At 39.1% G+C, this 23,331-nt stretch overlaps 1 protein-coding gene across 4 annotated transcripts in view; it reads left to right on the top strand.

The window, feature by feature from the left end:
- The window catches only part of AOAH (acyloxyacyl hydrolase), a 208,937-nt gene that overhangs the window by 25,680 nt on the left and 159,926 nt on the right, over positions 1 to 23,331 (top strand). For all 4 annotated transcript variants that reach the window (XM_030931867.1, XM_010361136.2, XM_030931868.1 and 1 more), the window contains exons 2-3: positions 8,495 to 8,590; positions 21,395 to 21,461. In XM_030931867.1, coding sequence (XP_030787727.1) covers positions 8,495 to 8,590; positions 21,395 to 21,461 — 163 coding nt within the window. The remainder of the gene's footprint in view (positions 1 to 8,494; positions 8,591 to 21,394; positions 21,462 to 23,331) is intronic.

Raw genomic sequence — 23,331 nt, 5'->3', positions numbered from 1 at the left:
GTGTAAAGACGGAATAATATTGGGCAGAGTGTAAAATTATTTTTTTCTCTCTCTCTCTCCCCCTCTCTCCCTATTGATTTGCCTACATATCCGTTCCATCCATCATCTGTCTATCCTCTTTGCAACCATTCATCCATCAATCTATCCATCCACTCATCCATTCATTTTCCTATCATCTATCCATCCATTCTCTATATCTTTATACGTCTAACTATTGGTCTTAGAATGCAAATATTGAAGTGAGTTGAAAAATGAAGTTACATTCTTCTGAAAGAAAAATTCAATTAATTTCTTTAATAATAAAATATGGATTTGTCATTTCAGTTTATACAGAGGACATTTTTTATAAATTGAATGGAGGAAGTATCAGCTCCAACATTTGACAAAAATGTATATAAAGCATACCTTAAGGTAAAGGAATTTTATTTAAAATGTAGTATAGTCAAAAGTGTATTGAAAAGGACAATATTTTCATTATCCAATTATTTCTGAGTGTTTTTTGTTTTTTGGGTTTTGTTTGTTTGTTTGTTTTGAGATGGAGTTTTGCTCTTGTCACCCAGGCTGGAGTGCAATCTCGGCTCACTGCAACTTCCACCTCCTGGGTTCAAGTGATTCTCCTGCCTCAGCCTCCCAAGTAGCTGGGATTACAGGTGCATGTCACCACACCTGGCTAATTTTTTGTGTTTTTAACAGGACAGAGTTTTGCCATGTTGAGCAGGCTGGTCTCAAACTCCTGACATCAGGTGATCCATCCTCCTCAGCCTCCCAAAGTGCTGGGATTACAGGTGTAAGCCACCATGCCCGCCCCTGAGTGTATTAGGCTTTCACTGGATTTTGCTAAGCAAAATAGTAACTACTATAAATATTTTTGCATATTCCTCCCGCAAAAAAATGAGAAAGTAAAAGATGATTGATTTAACATGTTTTTATAAGTCAGGTAGCGTCTAGTTCTTTGCTTTCAATAAAATGGAAGGGGAACTTAATGAAATTGTCAGGTTATACATCATTTAAAATAATTTTCAATGATAATTTACTCCAACATGTTTGGCATTTACCTCAGAAGAAGTTCAAAGAATTCTGTGACATTGCTATATCAAAAGTCCTTCAATTCTGATCTATTTATTCAAGTAAACATGTTTTTCAGTACTTACATGTTTAACAATGAAAAAGAGGAACAAAAGTGATGCTGAACCTTGTCTCTTTACATGAATAAGTAGTATTTCCCCACAGACATAGGTACCAATCAAAAAGGCTCAATAATGTCATTAAGAGGTGCAATTCCAATAACATTTTACCTTTATCATCTAATAATAGTTTATCAAATTGGCAATCTATTGTTTAGAGAAGTTAATTTTACTAACAAAGAAAACTCAATCCAGACTCCAAACTTGAAGTATCACAGGAAATTAAAATTTTTATTTAAGTTTTAAACATGCTTTTAGTACTGAGATCAATACCAATACTTTATTGATCAATAGTGGGATTAAAAAATAATTTCAACTATAAAAACACATTGCATTTGGATAAAATTCTGTGGTTGAAGAAGAATTCCAGGAGGTGGGCTTTTCAATTCAAGAAGAGGAATTATCAATGCAAAATTAATCAGTGTGAAATAAGAGTTTGGCCATATATTTTTAAGTGGATGAGACTAGATAGAAATCACTATAGTATTTAGATCCCTTTGGATACACTAGAAGGTTACTCTAACAGTTCCACTGTAATATTTACAATTGTTCCAAATTTATATCCTTTGTAACTAGATTGATATCCATTAATAATTTCTTTTTTTTTTTTTTTTTTTTTTTTGAGACAGAGTCTCACTCTGTCGCCCAGGCTGGAGTGCAGTGGCCGGATCTCAGCTCACTGCAAGCTCCGCCTCCCGGGTTCACGCCATTCTCCTGCCTCAGCCTCCCGAGTAGCTGGGACTACAGGCACCCGCCACCTCGCCCGGCTAGTTTTTTGTAGTTTTTAGTCGAGACGGGGTTTCACCATGTTAGCCAGGATGGTCTCGATCTCCTGACCTCGTGATCCACCCGTCTCGGCCTCCCAAAGTGCTGGGATTACAGGCTTGAGCCACCGCGCCCGGCCTCCGTTAATAATTTCTTGTTGTCCATTAAAATGTGTAAGTTCATAGCTTTTCAAGTTTATTTTAGAAGATACAGAGTTAAACACAGAAAACCATTAGTTAACAGTCTGCACTCTAGACTCTACTTCTTGAATTCTGTAGTCTGTAGTATGGCCTTCAAGGTGCTTCACAATCTAGCCCTTTCCTACCTCTCTCACTCTTCCTTTCTCACTGACTCTGAATTTTAGTCTTGGCCAACTCTTCTCTTTCTTACTTCCAATTCTTAAAAAACTCCTATACATGGAAAACTTTTTCTCCTTTTTCTGATGAATGAGTTCCTCCTATCCCTTAAGACTCAGCTCCTCTGAGAGGCTATCACTGAGAGGTTACACCAGCGTGCCCCCAAAGCACTACCAGGTCCCTCTATCACAATACTTACGGGTTTCTCAGATTGTTTATTTATGTATCAGTTTGCCCCACAGGTCTGTGACTTCTTTTATTCACATGTGTCTCTTCAAGCTTTTGGGCACATAGTAGGTGCTGAAAAGTGCATGTTGAATGAATGACAGGATGAATGTGTCCTGACATCCTCACTCTCATTTTTTGATTATTCATTTTTAGTAAATTTCTAAATCAGCTAAACCAGTCACCGTACGTCTCTTAACACAGTCTGCTCGTTTCTTCTCACTGCCTTACTTGGGCTCTGCTCACTCATCAATGCCCTCAGCCTTTGTTTTCTCCACTAATTGCCCAAAACAGTGCCTCTCTGGTTGACAATGTTCTGGCAACGTTGGCAGCTTTGAACCCACTGAGCATTTTCTCATAAAAACAATGTTTCAAATAGTAGTTAGGTTAGGCCACAGAGTGTAATCTACTCAAATGTAGTGAAAACACTAGTTGTCTGCAATAAAAGAAGATTCAAGCCGATGAAAGTAAAAATGTTGTTGATAATGCAACATATTTTCCAAAGATGAGCTTCTGTGCCTTTATTTTTTAAAGAGTTCGTGGAGAAGATGTGTCTTCTCTGTGGTGGCCTTAGTAGATGGGAGATGAACTAATTTTTGCTAAATGCCTGCTCCGTGCCAGGCACCATGTGCATTTTATGTGTTGTATCACATAAGTCTCACGACACTTTTGCCAGATGTGCAGATAGCCTTTGCTGTATTACAAACCACCCCACACTTACACGACCATCATTTATGAGCCCAAGATTCTGTGAGGTGGGCACAGTTGGATAATTCTTCAGTTGGTCTCCTGGAGCTCACTCCTGCAGCGGCGTTCAGCTGGTAGATGATGAAATGGCAGGGCAGGGTGATCTGGAATGATCTGGGTGATCTGTTGACTGAAGCACCTCGGTTTTCCATCATGGGGCCTTTCCAGCAGGTTGGCTCAGGCTCACGGCTGCAGTGTCAAAGAGGGCAAAAGTGGAAGTTGAAAAGCTTTTGGAGGACTCAGTTCCAATCTGACACACTGTCTCTTCCTTCACATACTGGTCAAAGCAAGTCACAGGCCAGATTCAAAGGGCTGGGATATAGACACCATCACTTTACGGGAGGAAGTGCAAAAACTATGTGGCTGTTTCTAATATACCAAACAAGGGGCATTGTTATTCCATTCCGTGGGTGCCAAAATCCTGCCAAATGCACCAATTCATAAGTAATAGAAGCAGTATCTGAGCCCAGATCTCTCTAAACCCCCAGTTCTTCTACTCTGTACTATACCAGAGCACCTTAGGTAGCCTTCCTTTTCCTCCTTTCCATTCTCTTTCTTTCTCCTCCTTTGCCTCTCTCTATCCATGTCCAGACTCTGAGAGGAGGAAGCAGAAGAAAGAAAGGGTAGGATGCAGTGAGATTCACACCAGAGTTATGTGCCACGCTCTCTGAGTAACTAGCATCTTAGGGAAACAAGGCCAGCAGTAAGACACATTTTAGGTGAATATTTTTACATCTTTCTTTCTTGTTTTCTTTTCACCAAATATTGTGTGCAAGTCCCAATTTCCTCTGTTACTAGCTGTATACTTGGCAAGGTACTTACCCACTCAGCCTCCATGTGCTCATCTGTAAAATGAGAGTAATAATTCCTACATCTATGAGTTGTGAAGTTCGAATGAGATAATAATATATGCAAAAAAACATTTTGAAAACCGTAGGGCACACACTAGCAATGCGATGAATTATTCATGCTTCTACTCGGGGTCAAAAAGGAAGTATAGTCACGCTGACTGTGGCTCTGAAAACTGCCAGGTGCTTTTAAGGCTTTTCAGCGAAGTGTGGGTTTCAGACAAATGGGAAATCTAATAGACCCCTCTCTGCAGTTGGCTTCATTTCCAGCCAGCACAGATATGATTATAATTAGAGTTTCAAGAGTCTGTTTCACATCAAAAGGATTCCTTGGCCCAGTCTGCAGTCTACCTGAGGTATGTGGCCAGACGTGATCCCTGTGGCAGGTGTTTTTATTCGGGCCCATTTGCTTCTTTTCCTGTGCTACCAGGAGTGTCTGTTTCTATTATACTCATTATTTTCAGATACCAGGTGAGAAGAGACTTTCCATATGTGAGATTTCAGATGGTGACCACTGAGCAAAATGCATAGCTCTCGCCCCCTCTCCTCACTTCCTAAATGAACAGCAACTCAGACAAATTCACTTTAACAGAGCCAGGCCTTTTATTAGAAGCCAGAGAATAGTCTGTAATGGTAGGAATTACTCTGCCGATGCATTTCTCCCAGGAAAAACATTCGTTAGCCTGTCAAGGAAGTGAAACCTCTTATTAGAAACTGTAGAAAAGTCCATTTCTCCATTTTTGCTGCTAAAGGATTCAGAACACATCTCACTGCACACCTGAAATTAACAATTCAACTGGAAGGAGAGGTGAGCCCACTGGAGACAGGTGGAGATGGCTGAGTGAGCAGGACTCCAGATCAGAGCTCAGCCCAACCTGGGTGTTCACGATTTCAAACCCCATTATGGCCTTTTCTGCAGGGTGCTTTTGATCATCATAACTCTTCACTGGGCAAAGTGATGATGGCGGTAAGACTCACCCAGTGTTCAGAGACAGATTTTTTTTTTTTTTTTTTTTTTGCTTCTTTTTATCTAGCTAATGATTTTCCAATTTTAGCCAGCAGTTCTGAGAAGCCACAACTGTCATAAGAGTCCTTGATGGGATTTCTCTGAGTAAAATTCAGAAGAAAAGCCCACATGTGTAAGTACAAAGAAGCAGGTTGCTTTCAAGCTGCCCCATTCGCCTTGCATTTATCCTTCTAAGCCATGGATTAAAACAAATGCTAATGATGGAGTTGAATTTTCAGGGAGAGGAAACAGCATCCAAGGTTTATGATCACTGGGGTCATAGGAAGGGAGACTCCTCAAGGTCAGACTCCAAGGAAAGTTCACCTTATGCCCTACGGTCACCCACTATTCCTGCTGCACCAAACTATTGTTGGTTTTCAATTCTTGCATCTCATCAAGTCTATTATGCCATTGATTGCAAGAATATTATTTTAGATATTAATGAGAAAGAAAAGTTGCTGCTAATTAAAGTGAGAAATATATGGGGAAATATACCGGGATGTTTCAGGCCACCAAGTCTTGTTTCTTTCTTGGGAGTGCCTCTTCTGTCACCTGCTCTTCTCCTACCTGTTATGGTCTCTCCAAAATCACATCTCCCCTAGCTTTTGACCGGTATTTACTATCCAGTTCATGTGATTTTTGGAAGTTCACTGTGAGCTTCCTGTGAACAAAGATCATATTTTATTCATCTGGGGCCCATCAAAGCCATGAGAGGACACAGTGCGCCAGCACTTCTGCCCCTTCAACCACTTGAGGATGCAGCAGGAGGTGCCATCTATGAAGGAGAGAGCAAGCCCTCACCAGACACCAAATCAGCTGGTGCCTTGATTTTAAATTTCCTAGCCTCCAAAACTGTGAGAAACAAATTTCTATTATTAGAAATTAAACAGTCTCAGGTATTTTGTTATAGCTGCGTGAACAGATTAACATACAACTCAGTCTCCATCATATTCTTCCTTGATTATGAGCAGCAGCACATCATGACCACATGCTACAGAAGCTGCTGTTTGGCTCTAGAGAGGGCACTGGTTGTTTCATGCCAGAATGAGGAGTGGAGCCATGTCCACAAGTGGAGACTGGAACACAGAGGAAGTAACTTGTGTGAGATGACTGAGCTGGGAAGCAACTGAAGGTGCATCCATTAGCCCTTTGCTAGGGAGCCCCCAGCAACCAACCACTGTAATGCAACTCATGTGGCTCTTCACTTGAGGCCAGGAGTTTGAGACTAGCCTGGCCAACACAGCAAGACCTCATCTCATATATATCTATATACACATACATTGTGTGTGTGTGTGTGTGTGTATATTATATTGTATTACATATATAATATATATTATATTATATTACATATATACAACATATATATATAACTTAAAGTCTCTTGCCTTTATTCTCCAACCCAGGCACAGTGCCAGGAACTTAGAGTTAGAGATGATAAGACCTCATTCCTGCCCTCGAGGAACATATGGTCTAACTTTAAACTCTTAGAAATAAAGTTTCAGAAAGGTAGGTACCTTGTTCAAAGTCACACCATTTGTAAGTGGCTCAAGTTTATGTCAAAGCCTCTCTCTTTTCAACTGCACCATACTGCATCCTCTTATCACATAGCAATATAATTACTTATCATTAATTTTTAGTTGTAGTTGTTAAAATTTATTTAGCTTCACCTTTCACCCATCTTAATAGGTGATTATCAGAGACATAAACCAGGGTGTAAAAGTACGTTATTAATGCCAAAAATATTTACTTGTATTAAATGCATTGGATATATTCATAAATAAAAGTGAAATTGGTTATCTCTGGGTGGGTTGAGTGATGTTTATTATCTTTTCTTATACTGTTCTGTATTTTATAAAATTTAAAAAATAAGTTTGCATTGTGTTTGTATTTTTGGAAAAGTTATTTTTTAAATAAAACAAATATATAGGAAAGCACAAGACCATAAAGTGCTGATAAGCGTCAGCTACTAAATTAATTGCAATTAAGGAAATCCTCAAGAGCCATGCATTAGGTTAGAAACACAGCCAATCAACCTTGATAGTTAATGGTGATCAATGCATCCTCAAGTAGGTATTCTCAGAGCCCAGGAAGACCGTGGTAATCCAGATTTCACTGTTGCAGATGTGGTGAACCTTTCTGTCTGTCCAGAGACAGGGGACAGAACATCGAGGCCAAAACACCATCAGACATTGCAGCATCTAGAAAGTAGAAGTCTCTCATTTCTTCATCAGCAATCTCTCATTTTATAGAAGATTTTACTTCTTTATGTATAGAAATGCCCAATTTTATTGTTCATATCCATTATCAGCCACCTTCCCTCAAGGAATCCTGCTGGAAATTTGGTTTAAATGATACTCTGTGTGTAAATGTGGGTCTCTAGCTCCTTGCACAGATGGACAATCATGAGCCTACTGCTGGCCCAGGCTCCCTGGAACATCTTTTGTAGGACATAAACCTTCCTTTGCCTCCTTAGAAATGAACCTCTGCCAGCAAGTGTCCATTCTTCTTACTGCAATGGGATCTAACAATTTCTTCTCACATACTGACTGATCTTTGACCAACCACTTGTTTATAAGGAAAAAAAAGAGTCCCTTTTCTCTGGAAAAAAAGGTTTGGCTTTCCCCTGCTGCTCAGAAAATTAAGCAAGTGATAGAATCTTCTAGGAATGTCAGCCTAGGAGCTCTAGGCATTCACACTTACCACATATCAAAGTAACAGAAGGAATATATTCCTAACTTAATACAATTGTCCACCTAGACACTTACCATGTTCATGCATGCTTTCAAGTAGTATGCTTTATAGCTGTGAGGTAAAATGATATTTTACAATGTGTTATGATTTCAAAGACACACTCAGTCTCACTTTTATCTCATTTAACCATCACAGCAGCCCTATGGGAAACATATTACCTGCTTTGCAAGGAGGAAACCAGGTTCAGAAAGGCCACATGGTGAGTTCAAGATTACTAAGTCAGGACTCAATCCCAGATCTTTCGACTTCAAATGCTAGGCAATTTCCATCGCTTTTCCAAAATTAAAAATTGTATCCTGGATTCTCCTCCTACCAAGTGAATGTGTAGGATGGGAATGATCCTATTCTGCAGCCATCTACTGCAGAAAGGAGAGAAAGTGGGGGAAGAGAGAAGCTAATATCTGTTGAACTTCTGCTCCATGTGGGCTGTTTTCCTTGCACTAGCTCATGTAAACATCATCACTTTCTCCGTTTTGGAAAGGCTGGCCTTCTTAAGGACACACACACACACACACACACACACACACACACACACACACCCCTTCTTTCTCCTGTCTCTCCAGTTCAGTTTTCTGTAGGACACTAATGACATGTTCTTGTCCTCCCGGGCAGGGTGTGTGCTGGTGGTGTCTGTGATTGAACAGCTTGCTCAAGTTCACAACTCGACGGTCCAGGCCTCGATGGAGAGACTTTGCAGCTACCTGCCTGGTAAATATGGGACGGGTCATGCTGCTGGGGGTCTGCTTGTCCTCTCACTCCTGAGTCATCATGACTGCCTTTACTTCCTGCCCATGCTGACAGAGAAGAATCTGATTATGCTATTTCTGTAGGTTGATATTCTTATGGGGCTCATAGAAATTAAAACAAACAAAAAAAATGATCTAGACAACTTCTCCCTGACATTCATTTTCCATCATGGCACAATGAAATTGCTGTGGACCCTTAGGGAACAAACTGTTGAATGGCCGCCACGTTACTAATAATTTGCTTACCTACTGATCATTGCCTTAAGTACTAAGAAGTCAAAATAATGAATAAAGAATTTTATGTTAACTTGACCAACATTCACATTCCAAGATGTATACCTAGCCCTACCAACACAGAGCTTTGGGTTGGGAGAACAATTGATCTCAAAATTTCAAATGGGAAAATAATCTAGAACATTTCATTAATTTAAACTGGATCTCAATAAAGTACCTTAGGCCGGGCGCGGTGGATCAAGCCTGTAATCCCAGCACTTTGGGAGGCCGAGACGGGCGGATCACGAGGTCAGGAGATTGAGACCATCCTGGCTAATACGGTGAAACCCCGTCTCTACTAAAAACTACAAAAAACTAGCCGGGCGAGGTGGCGGGCGCCTGTAGTCCCAGCTACTTGGGAGGCTGAGGCAGGAGAATGGCGTAAACCCGGGAGGCGGAGCTTGCAGTGAGCCGAGGTCCAGCCACTGCACTCCAGCCTGGGCGACAGAGCGAGACTCCGTCTCAAAAAAAAAAAATTAAAAAAAATAAAAATAAAGTACCTTATACACCCACCAAAGGAAGAAACTGATTGAGTTCAAGCAAGTTGCATATTTGTTTTTCAGTATTAGTAGAAATAAAATATTAATCATATTTCCATTATAGAATACTGTTACTCGAACAGTCATAATGAATAAACTTTTTTGAGAGCCAAATTTTTATTCACTTAATGGGAACTAATTCATCTAGGGTGCCTACATTATTTTTTCTGTTAAGTCAGGTAGCTGGAATAATGGCAATTGTATCCTTGATTGACACAGTACGCTGTGCCAATAGCATCAAAGTCTTTTCAGAGAAGTTATTGCCTTTAGTCATAATATACATTCACAGGCTAAAATGTTTAGAATTCAAAAACAAAGACTGGGAGAGGATAATACACAAACACGTGTGTTTAGAATGTCCCAAATGGACCGTTAATATTTTAACATATTCACATCATAATTGCATCTTTCTTTTGTGAAGTGAAAACATGGCACCTATACTTGGAAAGCTTCAGCTTTCCCTTCCTCCAGTTCCATTCTCCCCTGCCCCACCTCCCTAGCAGGAACCCCTTCACGTGAACTTAATGGGTATCGTTCTTGTCAAATTTTATATTTACACATTCACTTGTATGCATTCATGAATAATGTGCAATATTGTTCTGCCAGTAATTTTTTTGGTTTTTCTTTGCAAAAACAAGACAAAAGTAGAAAACCATGCAAAGCAAATGTATAGCTTCATCAGTTACTGAAAGATGAACGCCCTTGTAAACATAGTCTGGGTCAAGAAAGAACAGATCAATGGCCTCCTCTGAAGTCCCATTCACATGCCCCATCCCATCCTCCCCCTGCAAAAAGCTCAATGTGCTGATTTTTAAGGTAAAATTATTTTATTGCATTTCTTTATAGCTTTATCACTCAGTGGGCATCCCTAGATTCCATAACCCTGCCCAGTATTTCAAATTTTGATGTGTCTTTTGAGTCTTTTTTAATCTATAAGTTTCCTTTCCACCCCTTCCTTTTTCTTATCACTTAGCTGTGGAATTTGACCTGTGGAGTTTCCCAGTCTGGATGGTGTTGATTGCATTCCTGTAGTATAATTAAGTATGTTTCTCTGTGCTCTGTATTTCCTGAAAATCGGCAGCTTGATCAGAGGTTTGATCCTATTCCAGTCTGACTCCTTTGGCAAGCCTATAAATGATATTGCTTTCTTTCATCAGGAGGCCACCATAGATGCTTTTATCTTTTATGTGTTTTCTTTTCTTTCTCCTTCTTCTTCTTCTTTTTTTTTTAGACAAGGTCTCAGTCTGTCGCCCAGGCTGGAGTGCTCACTGCAGCATTGACCTCCTGGGTTCATGAGATCCTCCTGCTTCAGCTTCCCAAGGATCTGAGACTACAGGCATACACCATCACACCAGCTAATTTGAAATTTTTTGGAGAGACAGGGTCTCTCTGTGTTGCCCAAGCTGGTCACTAACTCCTGGCCTCAAGTGATCTGTCCACCTTGGCCTCCCAAAGAGCTGAGATGACAGGTCCGTTGTGAGCCACTGTGCCAGAACTCTCTTTTGGTGATGGTCGCAGCTGTCGATGTTCAATTATCAGATCTATTAATTTGTTGGGATTTTAAATCTGTGATATTCAAATCTATTATTTATATCTTATTTATTAATTGACATATATTGGACACTTTCTCACATCATATTTTAGAGACATTTTTCCCACAGTACTTAGTGGAAAGGCATCTAGGAAAGGCAGGATAAATATTTGATTCTTTTCTTGTATCAGTTTTCAAGGTAATGCATTGGTTTTCTGTTATCATCTCACAGCAAGCAATTAGTTTTTCCTTAAAATATCATGATAAACTTATGAACTTAAACATACTGACGGGTTTCAGTCAAGTGCAATTATTATCCTTATGAAGCTCAGATGATCCCATTGAGCTTTGACCAGTGGCACCTCCTTCAAGCTGACTGAAGTCCTTTGCACATGAGCCTCAGTCACCTTCAATAGTTTCCTCACTAACTGGTATGACAAAGTGTTCCAGCCCTATCTTGTACATATCAAGCCCGAGGCTTGAAATCACTCATGTCTCTTAAAAGCCCTGGTTTCTTTTAGTGAGAAATAATGACCATAAACCAGATGCTTAGGAATGTTCATTATTGTTACCGAATTGGCCACTCTTTTTTTTTTTTTTTTGAGACAGTCTTGCTCTGTTGCCCAGGCTGGAGTGCAGTGACTCGATCTTGGCTTACTGCAACCTCTGCCACCCTTGTTCAAGCGATTCTACTGTCTCAGCCTCCTGGGTAGCTGGGATTACAGGCGCCTGCCACCACACCTGGCTAATTTGAGTTGACCATTCTTTCTAGGCCTCTTCAGTGGACAGAAATAGGAAACCTATGTATATACATTTACACATGTCAACTTTAAGATAAAATATCTGAATTCATACTGACACTTCAAATTCAAGTTCAGAACCACAAAATTTTTTTCTTAAAGTCTTCTGTATTGTATCTATATCTCCTTTCCACACAAAGTCTCAATGGTAAAGCACAAAGGGATTGATAGAATTTAAATCTCCAATCATTACTCATTTACCTATCCTTCCTTGCACATAAACAGTCTCAGAATATCAATTCTAATGCTACCATCATTAATATATTTTCTAATTCTTATGAGCAATTAAAATTTTTTTTGCATCTGCCTTTCCCATTTCTCTACCCTTTTTAATCATTGTCCTACATTATCTGAGCATATAGCCACTGCATATAACACCCGTTCCCTTTTCACCTCATTTAGTCTTAGCTGCGTCAGCACCTAATGATTAATGTTCACCACCAGCCCTTATATGAGTTGTCTCTCTAGTTGAATTGTTGTCTAAAGTTCATTCCTCCAGAAAGGCTCATAGCAACAAGTATTACTTGCATTCTTGCATGTTGATAACAGGCTGTCTGTGCCCTTTATACATGAAAGTCAAGGCTTTTCTGTATATAAAACTCCTTGGCACATAATGTCTTTCCCTGAGCATCTTAAATATAGTATTCAAAAGCCTATTGATAATCTAATTTACCTTGTCCTTCCAAGTTATTTGCTGTTTATACTTTGAAGTTCAGAGGATATTTTTTCTATAAAATTCAGTCATCTAACTAGAAGATAACTTGGTGCCAGCCGCTGTGTATTGATGTTGTCAGCCATGCAGTGCACTCTCTTGATGTGATTTCAAATACACATTTTCTGATTTTAGGAATGTTTTAATGTTTGTTCGGTTTCCTTGATTTTGTTTCTTTCCTCTGGGATTTCTATCATCCACATTTTGAAGCTTCTTTGCCTGTCTTTGCTATTTTGCCTATCTCTTGAACGTATTTTAATCTCTTTCTTTATTTTTTATCTTAAAATTGTTCCTCCTCTCCACCTTCTATTTCACTCAAGACCTCGTCTACTGTTTTCACTTATTCTTGTATTCATTCTAGTTGAGATTTCACTTCTTTATTCTTTATTTCATGTTTTATTTTTTCCTGAGTTCTTTTACTCCATATCTGAGTTTTTCTAATTCTTATTCTTGCTATTTTTTCATGTCTTATATCATTTTATTAATGCCTCTTAGCTCATTTTAAAATAATATGTTTAGAAATAATATGTTATGTTTTAATCCTTTTTTGGCATGACTTTCTGGCACGCTTTTACTATCTGCAGGGATGTTATTCTGTTCCTTAATCTTTTTCTTCTTATAATAACTTTGTATGGGAGTTGACCTAGATCCATTTCTGTTGCTCACTTTTATGTGAAATTAGTTTTCAAAAACCCTTAGAAAGAGACGTGGTTCAGGGTAGTTTTTCTAAATGCACAGAGCTCCTTCTTCTGTTGTTTTGGGGTAGTGTTAAAAAAAAAAATTGTGGCAGCTTGCTTTCTGAGATTTTCTGACTGTTTCCCTATTCACTTTCATCTGGACTTTCTCTACACCCAGCAGTTTCTCCTCAGTGTGTGCCTTGCCCTGGAAGGGAGCTCCAGTGGGTCCCTTGTGGGTGCCAGATGACTCTAGTCCCTAATTCTCTCTAGTCTTGAACTCCTTGCATTCACCAACTATTGATTGCACAAAACCCCTCCCTGTCCAGCGGTTGTTCTCTAATTGGCCCGCCATGCTTTCCACCCAACACCTGTCAGCTATCTGGGGATTCTCCTGTTCTCAGTTTTATCTGTCACCCATTGTTTCTCTCTACTTTCTCCCTTACAGAAGTTGATGGCCCATAGGTCTCGTGGTTGTAAAATGGTTTATTCTCACCTAAGTGCACATTGGGGTTCATGGATATTCCTAGCTTTGTGGTAACTGCTTTCTGTGGGTTTTCGGTCTTACTAATCAGGTACTCTTTTTTTTTTGGAGACAGAGTCTTCCTCTGTCACCTAGACTGAGGTGTGGTGGCGCAATCTCGGCTCACTGCAACCTCTGCCTCCCGGGTTCAAGCGATTCTTCTGCCTCAGCCTCCCGAGTAGCTGGGATTATAGACACCCATCATGACACCTGGCTAATTTTTGCATTTTTAGTAGACATGGGGCTTCTCCATGTTGGTCAGTCTGATCTTGAACTCCTGACCTCAGGTGATCTGCCCGCCTTGGCCTCCCAAAGTGCTGGGATTGCACTCCTTTTTTTTTTGTAGCGATTCAAAGAAATTTCAAAATTCTGCCACCTCCACCACCATCTTTCCATATTCCTCCCGTGCCAAGGCTTTAATTTGACGTCAGTGGTCTACTGTATGCATTGCTCAACAAGCTTTTGTTTTTCACACAACATGATTTTAAGATCTACACATGTTAAGGCATATAGGCCTAGGTCAAGCCTCTTAATTACTCTATACTTCTTTACCATATAAGTTCTGTATTTTATTTCTTTATTCCTGTTGAGCATTCACAATTTGTTATAAGCTTTACTTTGTATTTTCACATCTCTGAGTTACAGAAGAAGAAGAAAAATATTATTACCATTTTATGGAAGGAAAACAGTGAAGAGCAGTCACAGTTATTGTTAAGCCTTGTTTTAACTGGTTGCCTTTGTGTGTGATAGACAACATTAGCAGGTATAACCTCGAGTTAGATGTTCTCTTTTTTGGCAAAGTTGCGTCGTCCAAAGGTGAAAGACTGACTAAAAATCCTATTTCCTAGATTATTCCCTCTTCTTAATATACTAGCAAAATATAAAACAACCCAACACAGGATTGCTGGTGTTCAAGGTACCATCTTAACTTCTTCTGACTTCGAACAGGAAATGTCAGAGCCTGGTAAGGTCAGGTGAGAGGCTGAAAGTCAGATTCTGGTGAAGTGGAAGCTGGTATTTCACTAAGGGAAACAAGGTAGATATTTTGGTTTTCAGTGATGGGTTGCCTTTTCAATTGGAGCAATTTTAAAGGATTAAGAAGGTTGTTGGGGGTTATTTTCATTTTATCAATTCATGTTTTATCTCCAGCTGAAAATAGAACACTCAGTTCAGGTTAAAGGACACCATGGGCAGTATTGCTTCTATTTTATGGATGAGAAAAACAGGACACAGAAACAGAATTGTTATGTGAGTTGTATGGGGTGGCAAAAATAGATGTTCTCCTAGCTGAGGATTTCTCCTGGAAGACTTACTAGGCCTGACCCACAGCGCCTACTGGGATCAAGTATTGCATTGCTTTCCGTCTGGTAGGCCAGGTGAATGGGGGATAGAAGGATATGAAATTAAGCACATAAACACACAATTATCTTTAAGTTATTTTTTAGTGAAGTATTACTTTCACCTCCAAAGCTAAAAAAAAGTACGAAAATCAAAGCTTTAGCAGGGAAATCATGTAAGCACCATTCTTGAGAATAATCTCTTAGTAAATCGTGTTGCCTTTCCCTGTGCCCTGTAAGACAGTTTTTTTGTAATCATGCAAAGCATTTCCAACCTTCAGTTTCATCCACTGCTTTTGCCTCTGGCTCTCATTAGGAAGCACCTTGGAAGAATCTCAGAATTGTTAATGAAAAAATGATTAATGGAATCATTCTCACTAGTCAGGGGTCAACAGAATCATAAGCCCTAAGAGTCTTGCTATAACTTCACTTTCTTGGGTCACCTATGCAGAAATCCTACCTCCGTAGAATATAATTGTTAGAAGCTCATGTAGTCTTAAAAGGAAGAAGGCACTTCGTGCCTACTCTGGAGATTCTGAAAGTCTGAATGCATCCTAGAATATGTACTTGTAAAATAGTGTGGTTGGTCAGGCATGGTGGCTCATGCCTGCAATCCCAACACTTTAGGAGGCCAAGGCGGGCGGATCACGAGGTCAAGAGATCGCTACCATCCTGGCCAACATGGTGAAACTCTGCCTCTACTAAAAATACAAAAACTAGCTGGGCATGGTGGTATATGCCTATAGTCCTAGCTACTCAGAAGGCTGAGGCAGAAGAATCGCTTGAACCCTGGAGGTGGAGGTTGCAGTGAACTGAGATTGCACCACTGCACTCCAACTTGGCAACAGATCAAGACTGGCTCAAAAAAAAATTATGTGGTCACTTGGTCATACTGTGCTTCAAGTTTGTCTATAATAATGTGTATATATTGTATGAAATAATGTATACATATTATACATATAACAATGTATAACAATACCTGCTACACTTGAGGTAGAATAAAATATCAAATAAAATATCCTAAGCACATTGAAATGTATACTACAAATACCAACACCTTTTGGAGTAAAACATTTTAATCTCAGTTGAACCACTTGCTATGTTTGTGATCCTAAGCTCTCTAAGTCTTAATGTTCTTGTCTACAGAATGAAGATAAAAGTAATTACTCCCTCATCAGATTCTTATGAGAAAGAAAGTGATGGTAAACATGAAAGTAACTTACAAATTGGAATGTCCTACATTTTATTTACATATACATCTGTATACACACAATGTATGATAACTACTTAATTGGTCTTATTTTAACCCTTTTTGCCCTTTGGAATAGCCACATTTTCTTTTTTCCTATGCTGTTCCAAGTCTCTTTTAATCTGTAGAAATTAAATACTCTTGTATGTTCCTTGTCACAGGCAGAGTTTAACAGTATAATTTTTACTTTAGCTAGGTTACTGTCAATATGTAAATGCCAAATTTTTCTTCAGGTGTATCAGTAACAATCAGGTTACCATCTGATCATGGCTGACTGGGGATAGCTGGCTCTTTCCAGAGATTTTGCATATTTCTGCTTCGTACCCTTCGGTGTTGATCTCAGAATTTAGCTCTCAGAGGGCATCTCATGTCCCACATCAGCCATTGCTCCAGGCGCCTCTCAAGCTAACAGTCACAGAAGACACTATCCGAAACTGTTCAAATGGTCCTGCTCAGGGAGGGAGGAACCTGCAGCCGTTCACTTTGACTTGAGCTAAACAGAATTCTAAGACACACACACACACACACACACACACACACACACACACACACACAGCTTATCTTACCAGAAAGAAGATGAATTTTCTCTGCCTTTCAGCCAGTATTAGAAGTTTATCAAAGAACACCCTAATGTCCGTTTTTAAATTGCTCTGCTCTAGGCTAAGCCAGTTCTGCATTAGCAGTACTTTTAACTTTTTTCCAAAGCTCCTTCACTTAATTTGGAATGTCTCTTACAAAAGTCCCCAAACTTAGCAGACACTATAGTGAAAGGGACCAAATCCTACACCCACATTTTTCAAATGAGGAAACGGAAGTCCAGAAAGGGGATGCAATTTCTCCAACGCCAAAAGCCAGTGGGCTGGTACTGAATGAAATGCAGGTCTCTGAGTATACTATGACGTCAGAGCTTCTTGACCCTCTCCGCAGTAGCACCCCTAAAAAAGAGCCCAAGGGAGAGGGAATCTGTTTTTAAATGCTTTTATTAAGCTGCAGTTCACATACTATACAGTTCACTCATTTAGTGACTTTCAGTATAGTCATAGAATTGTGTGTTAATCAATCACCACAATCAATTTTAGAACATTTTCGTTACACCAGAAAGAAACTACATGCCTTTTAGCATCCCCCAAATACCCACTCTTTCCAGCCTTAAGCAACCACTAATCTACTTTCCGTGTCTATGACTTTGCCTGTTTTGGGCATTTCATATAAATGGAATCATACAATATCTGGTCTTGTGTGACTGATTTCTTTCCCTTAGCATAGTGTTTTAGAGATTCACTATGTTGTAGCATGTATCATAACTTTATTACTTTTTATGGTTGAATAATATTCCATTGTATGGGTATACCACGTTTGTTTCTCTATTAGCTGATGGATATTTGAGCAGTTACATTTCTTGGCTCTTATGCAAAATGCTGCTATAAATATTTGTGTACACGTTTCTGTGTGGACATATGTTTTTGGTTCTACCATATATACACACACACATATATATATGGTATATATATATACATATATACACACATATGTATGCTGGATCACATAGTAACTCTATGTCAAACAGTCTGAGGAGCTGATAGGCTGGTTACAAACTGGCTGCACCAGTTTACATTCCCATCAGCATTGTACAAGCTTTCTGATTTCTCCACATCCTCACCAACACATATTATTCTCTTTTATTATAGCACATTATAGTGGATATGAAGTTGTATCTCATTTTGGCTTTGAATTGCATTTCCTTGGTAGCTAATGACGTTGAGTATCTTTTCATGTGGCTTTTGGACGTTGGTATATCTTCTTTGGAAAACCGTCTATTCAGATTCTTTGTACATATTTTCATTGGACTATTGGTCTTTTTATTGTTGAGTTGTAATCGTCCTTTATATATTCTAGTACTGTGATAGGTCATTTGATATATGATTGGCGAAAATTTTCTCCCATTCTGGGGGTTATCTTTTTACTTTCTTGTTGGTGTTCTATGAAGCACAAAACTTATTTTTATTTTAATGAAGTCAAGTTTGTCTGGTTTTTTTTTTTTCTTCTTTTACTTGTGCTTTTGGTGTCATATCTAAGAAAACATTGCCTAACCCAAAGTCACTAAGATTTATGCCAATGTTTTCTTGTAGGAATTTTACAGTTTTTGCTCTTACATTTAGGTCTTTGACCCATTTTGCGTTAATTTTTTTATATGGTATGAAGTAAGTGTCCAAATTCATTCTTTTGCCTGTGGCTGTCCAGTTGTCCCAGCACCATTTGTTAAATTCCTCCAATGAAATGGTCTTTGCGCTTTTACTGAAAATCATTTGACTAAATGTTAGAATTTGTTTCTGAACTATTGATTCTATTTCCTTGATCCATGTGTCTGTCTTTATGTTAATACCATGCTATCTTGATTACGGTAGCTGTTTAACTTTGAAATTGGGAAATGTCAGTCCCCCAACTTTGTTCTTCTCTTTCAATATTGTTTTGGTGTTCTGAGTAGCTTGACTTTTCGTATGAATGTTAGGATCTGCTGCTCAGTTTCTGCAAAGAAGTTAGCTAGGATTTTGGTAGAGATTGCATTGAATCTGTGGATCAGTTTGGGAAGAATTTCCTTCTTTACAATATTAAGTCTGCCAATTCATGAATATGGAAGGTCTTTCCATTTATTTAGGTCTCCTTTAACTTCTTTTAACAATGTAGTTTTCAGAGTATGTATTTTGCACTTTTTTTTTGGTTAAGTTTGTTCCTACGAATTTAGTTCTTTTTGATGCTACTGTAGATGGAATTGTTTTCCTTAATTTCAGTTTTTATTTGCTCACTTCTGCTATATAGAAATACAACTGGTTTTGCATATTGATCTTGTATCCTGCAACCTTACTGAACTTATTTGTTGGTTCTTATAGTTTTTAATAGATTCCTTAGGATTTTCTACATAGAAGATCACATCAGCTACACGATAGTTTTACTTCTTTACTTTCTAATCTGAATGCTTTTTATTTCTTTTTCTTGCCTAATTCTCCTAGCTAGAACTTATAATGTTGAATAAAAGTAGTGAATGCAGATATTCTTATATTTTCCTAATACCGAGGGGACAGTATTTAAATTTTCACCACTAAATATCATGTTAGTTGTCAGGATTTTTGTAGATAACATTTATTAGGTTGAGGACATTCCCTTTTATTCCTAATAAAATCATGAAGCAGTGTTATATTTTGTCAAATATCTTCTGCCTATATTGGATAATCATACAGTTTTTTTATGTTGTTGATATGGAAGTAATACATTAACTGATTTTCAGATGTTAAACCGATTTTGCATTCCTGGGATAAATCCCACCTGATCGTGGTGTATAATTTCTGTATTGCTGGATCTTATTTGTTTGTATTTTGTTGAGGATCTTTGTGGTTATATTCATGAGAAGTTCGGGTTTACATTCCTTCGGAGGAAGGTTTCTGGTTTTAGTATCAGGGTAATATTAACTTCTTAAATAAGTTAAGAAATGGTCACTCTGCTTCCATTTTTTGGTAGAGTTCTTGATAAATTGTTATTAATTCTTTAACTTTTTGGTAGATTCACCAGTGAATCCTATCTGGTGAAGCTGTCTGATCTTAGGCTTTCTTTTGTGGGAGGTTTTAAATTACTAATTCAATCTCTTTACTTGTTATATGTTTCTTAAAATTGTCTATTTATTCTTGAGTCCATTTGGGCATTATGTGTCTTTCTAAGAATTTTTTATTTTATCTAAGTTACCTAATTTATTGCCATGCACCTGTTCATAACATTCCCTTATAATCCTTTTTATTTCTGTAAGGTCACTCGTAATGTGAGGACACAGTTTTAATTGCCTACTTCAAGAGGACAATTTGTTTATTTATTTATTTATTTATTTGAGACAGAGTTTCACTCTTGTTGCTCAGGCTGGAGTGCAATGCCTCGATCTCAGCTCACGGCAACCCCTGCCTCCCAGGTTCAAGCCGTTCTCCTGCCTCAGCCTCCCGAGTAGCTGAGATTACAAGTGCCAGTCACCACACCCAGCTAATTTTTTGTATTTTTAGGAGAGATGGGGTTTCACTATGTTGGCCAGGCTGGTCTCAAACTCCTGACCTCAGGCGATCCACCCACCTTGCCCTCCCAAAGTGCTGGGATTACAGGCATGAGACACTGCGCCCAGCCGAGCACAGTGTATTTAAAGTCTCATACTTTTTTGTCTAAACAGTCATATAATATATCTATTTGAATACAAAAATAATATTTAACATTATTTAACATTAAGCAAAATTGAAGTACCAGGGAGCGTCGTCATATTTATCTTGTTTCGCCACTCCATCATCCAGCAGGGCCTGGGCTGCTCTGTGTGAGATGCATCATGGCAAGATAGATTCTCCTCAGTCAGGGTTTTCTAGCTCTTTCTAGGACAGCTGATCCATCCCTGACTCTGCTAAGATCCTCAGTTGAATTACCAGGGCTCCATAATACACTCACAAACTGGAGAAACAGGACCAAAGAGCTAACAGGTTTCATTGTGTGGAAGGATGAACTCACAAAACATTCATGTGCTCTCATTGGAGGTGGGGGGAGGTTATGTTGTTAGTAGGTGTATGTGTGTGGAGTGTATCTGTGTCCTATGATGAAGGTGGCAGTGCAGGATCACCTGTAACTGTCATCGCCTTTTATCTCTGGGATAATAACAGCAAAAACTAAGGACCCCAAGTGAAGTATTTTCCTTTGAATAAACACCAGAAAAGACCATTTCTAACAGAGCTGTGTTTCAGATTATTGACTTTAATGTAAGTCTCATTTCTTTCAACTTCAACAAATGAGGTCATAGCCGATATTCCCTGTAGGAAAAAAATAAATAAAAAGAAAGAAAGAAAAGGAAAACCCAACATGTAACTGTATTTTTAGAATAAATTGCTTATCTTTAACCTGGATGGTTAAGTGGCATTCACATAAACCTGAGATAGAAGTGATATTTAATACATACAGCGGCTGTAACATTTCCTTCAAATCCTTAAAATTTAATATTCAAATTAATCATAAGTTAATCACTCAGCTTCAGTGTTCCTAGTAAAGATAATCATTATTAAGGTGTGTTAAATTTGTTGCAGTAAAAATATATTCAATTTCCCTCTTTATTTTTTAGAAAAACTGTTCTTGAAAACCACTTGCTATTTAGTCATTGACAAGTTTGGATCAGACATCATAAAACTGTGAGTATGCCATGGCACATAACTCTGATTCCATTGCTGGGATACGGGAAGAACAAGAAAACTGGGAGGCGGGAGGCTCTGTGTTCAGCTTGATGTGCTTACTGGACAGGGCTCGAGCTGTTATTCCAGCTCTTAGTAACAGTGGAAAACTGGAACCTGATTTGGATCCTTCATCACTCTACGCAAAGGCTCCCCTTGAATTACAGTGTGGCAACCTGTACTCAGGTGATTGAACCTTTCTCCTGAGCTCTCTCTGCCTCCCTGGATTCCCAGACCACATCTTCTCTTCCCACTTCGCTGGTTTCCTGGCTTCTCTCCACCTCCCTATTCCCAGCCCTTGCTCCTCACATTATCACCGTCTGCTTTTTCTTTTACTGTTTTTCTTTTTTCCCTTTTTTTTTTTTTTTTTTTCTGAGACAGAGTCTTGCTCTGTAGCCCAGGCTGGAGTGCAGTGGTGTGATCTCGGATGACTGCAACCTCCACCTCCCGGGTTCAAGCAATTCTCCTGCCTCAGCCTCCTAAGAGGCTGGGATGACAGGCCTGCGCCACCACACCCGGATAATTTTTGTATTCTTAGTAGAGATGGGGTTTCACCATGTTGGCTAGGCTGGTCTCAAACTCTTGACCTCATGATCCGCCCACCTTGACCTCTCAAAGTGCTAAGATTACAGGCATGAGCCACCACGCCCGGCTACTGTTTTTCTTTTTTTGAGCTCAGGGCGCTGAATCGAATAAGCCCTGTTTCTCAGTTCATGGCACTCTCTCATCAATGACCCATACATAGCAGTCTTACACTTACTATATTCTTATTTAGTTACCTTGAATACTGAAATAAGCTCCCGAACCTACCACCCAAAACAAAGTCTAGGACCTTGACAACAACTTTCTCTGCCCCTATGGTCCCTCCCCTTTATTCTCAGGCTTTTCCCATCCAAGTGAGCATCATCCTAAATTCCATGATCATCCTTCTCTTGCTTTCTATAAAAAAAATTATGGAGGTTTTTCTATGGTTTTATTATGTATAAAATATACAAATATAATCATTCATTATCATATAATACATGTTATTATAAACATTTTATAATTTATTATATATAAATTATATGTGTAATTGCTTACTGGTTTTAACTCTTGTGAACAGTGCTCCTAGGAACATTCTATTTTATTTATTTTATTTTTTTTAAGACAGAGTCTCGCTCTATTGCCCAGGCTGGAGTGCAGTGGCACGATCTCAGCTCACTGCAAGCTCCGCCTCCTGGGTTCACGCCATTCTCCTGCCTCAGCCTCCTGAGTAGCTGGGACTACAGGCGCCCGCCATCACGCCTGGCTAATTTTTTGTATTTTTAGTAGAGACGGAGTTTCACCGTGTTAGCCAGGATGGTCTCGATCTCCTGACCTTGTGATCCGCCCGCCTCAGTCTCCTACAGTGCTGGGATTACAGGCGTGAGCCACCGCGCCCGGCCTTTTTTTTTTTTTTTTTTTTTTTAACTGTAAGTTCTGGGATATATGTGATGAACATGCAAGTTTGTTACATAGGTATACATGTGCCCTGGTGGTTTGCTGCACCTGTCAATTCGTCATCTGGGTTTTAAGCCCTGCATTCATTAGGTATTTGTCCTAATGCTCTCCCTCGCCTTTCCGCCACCCTCTGAAAGGCCCTGGTGTGTGATGTTCCCCTCCCTGTGTCCATGTGTTCGCACTGTTCAACTCCCAGATATGAATGAGAACATGTGGTGTTTGGTTTTCTGTTCCTGTGTTAGTTTGCTGAGAATGATGGTTTCCAGCTTCATCCATGTCCCTGCAAAGAACATGCACTCATCCTTTTTATGGCTGCATAGTATTCCATGGTACATATGTGCCACATTTTCTT

The sequence above is a fragment of the Rhinopithecus roxellana genome, chromosome 6 (assembly GCF_007565055.1).
Source record: "Rhinopithecus roxellana isolate Shanxi Qingling chromosome 6, ASM756505v1, whole genome shotgun sequence".
NCBI classification, from domain to species: domain Eukaryota; kingdom Metazoa; phylum Chordata; class Mammalia; order Primates; family Cercopithecidae; genus Rhinopithecus; species Rhinopithecus roxellana.
This window is presented reverse-complemented; position numbering and strand designations above follow the sequence as displayed.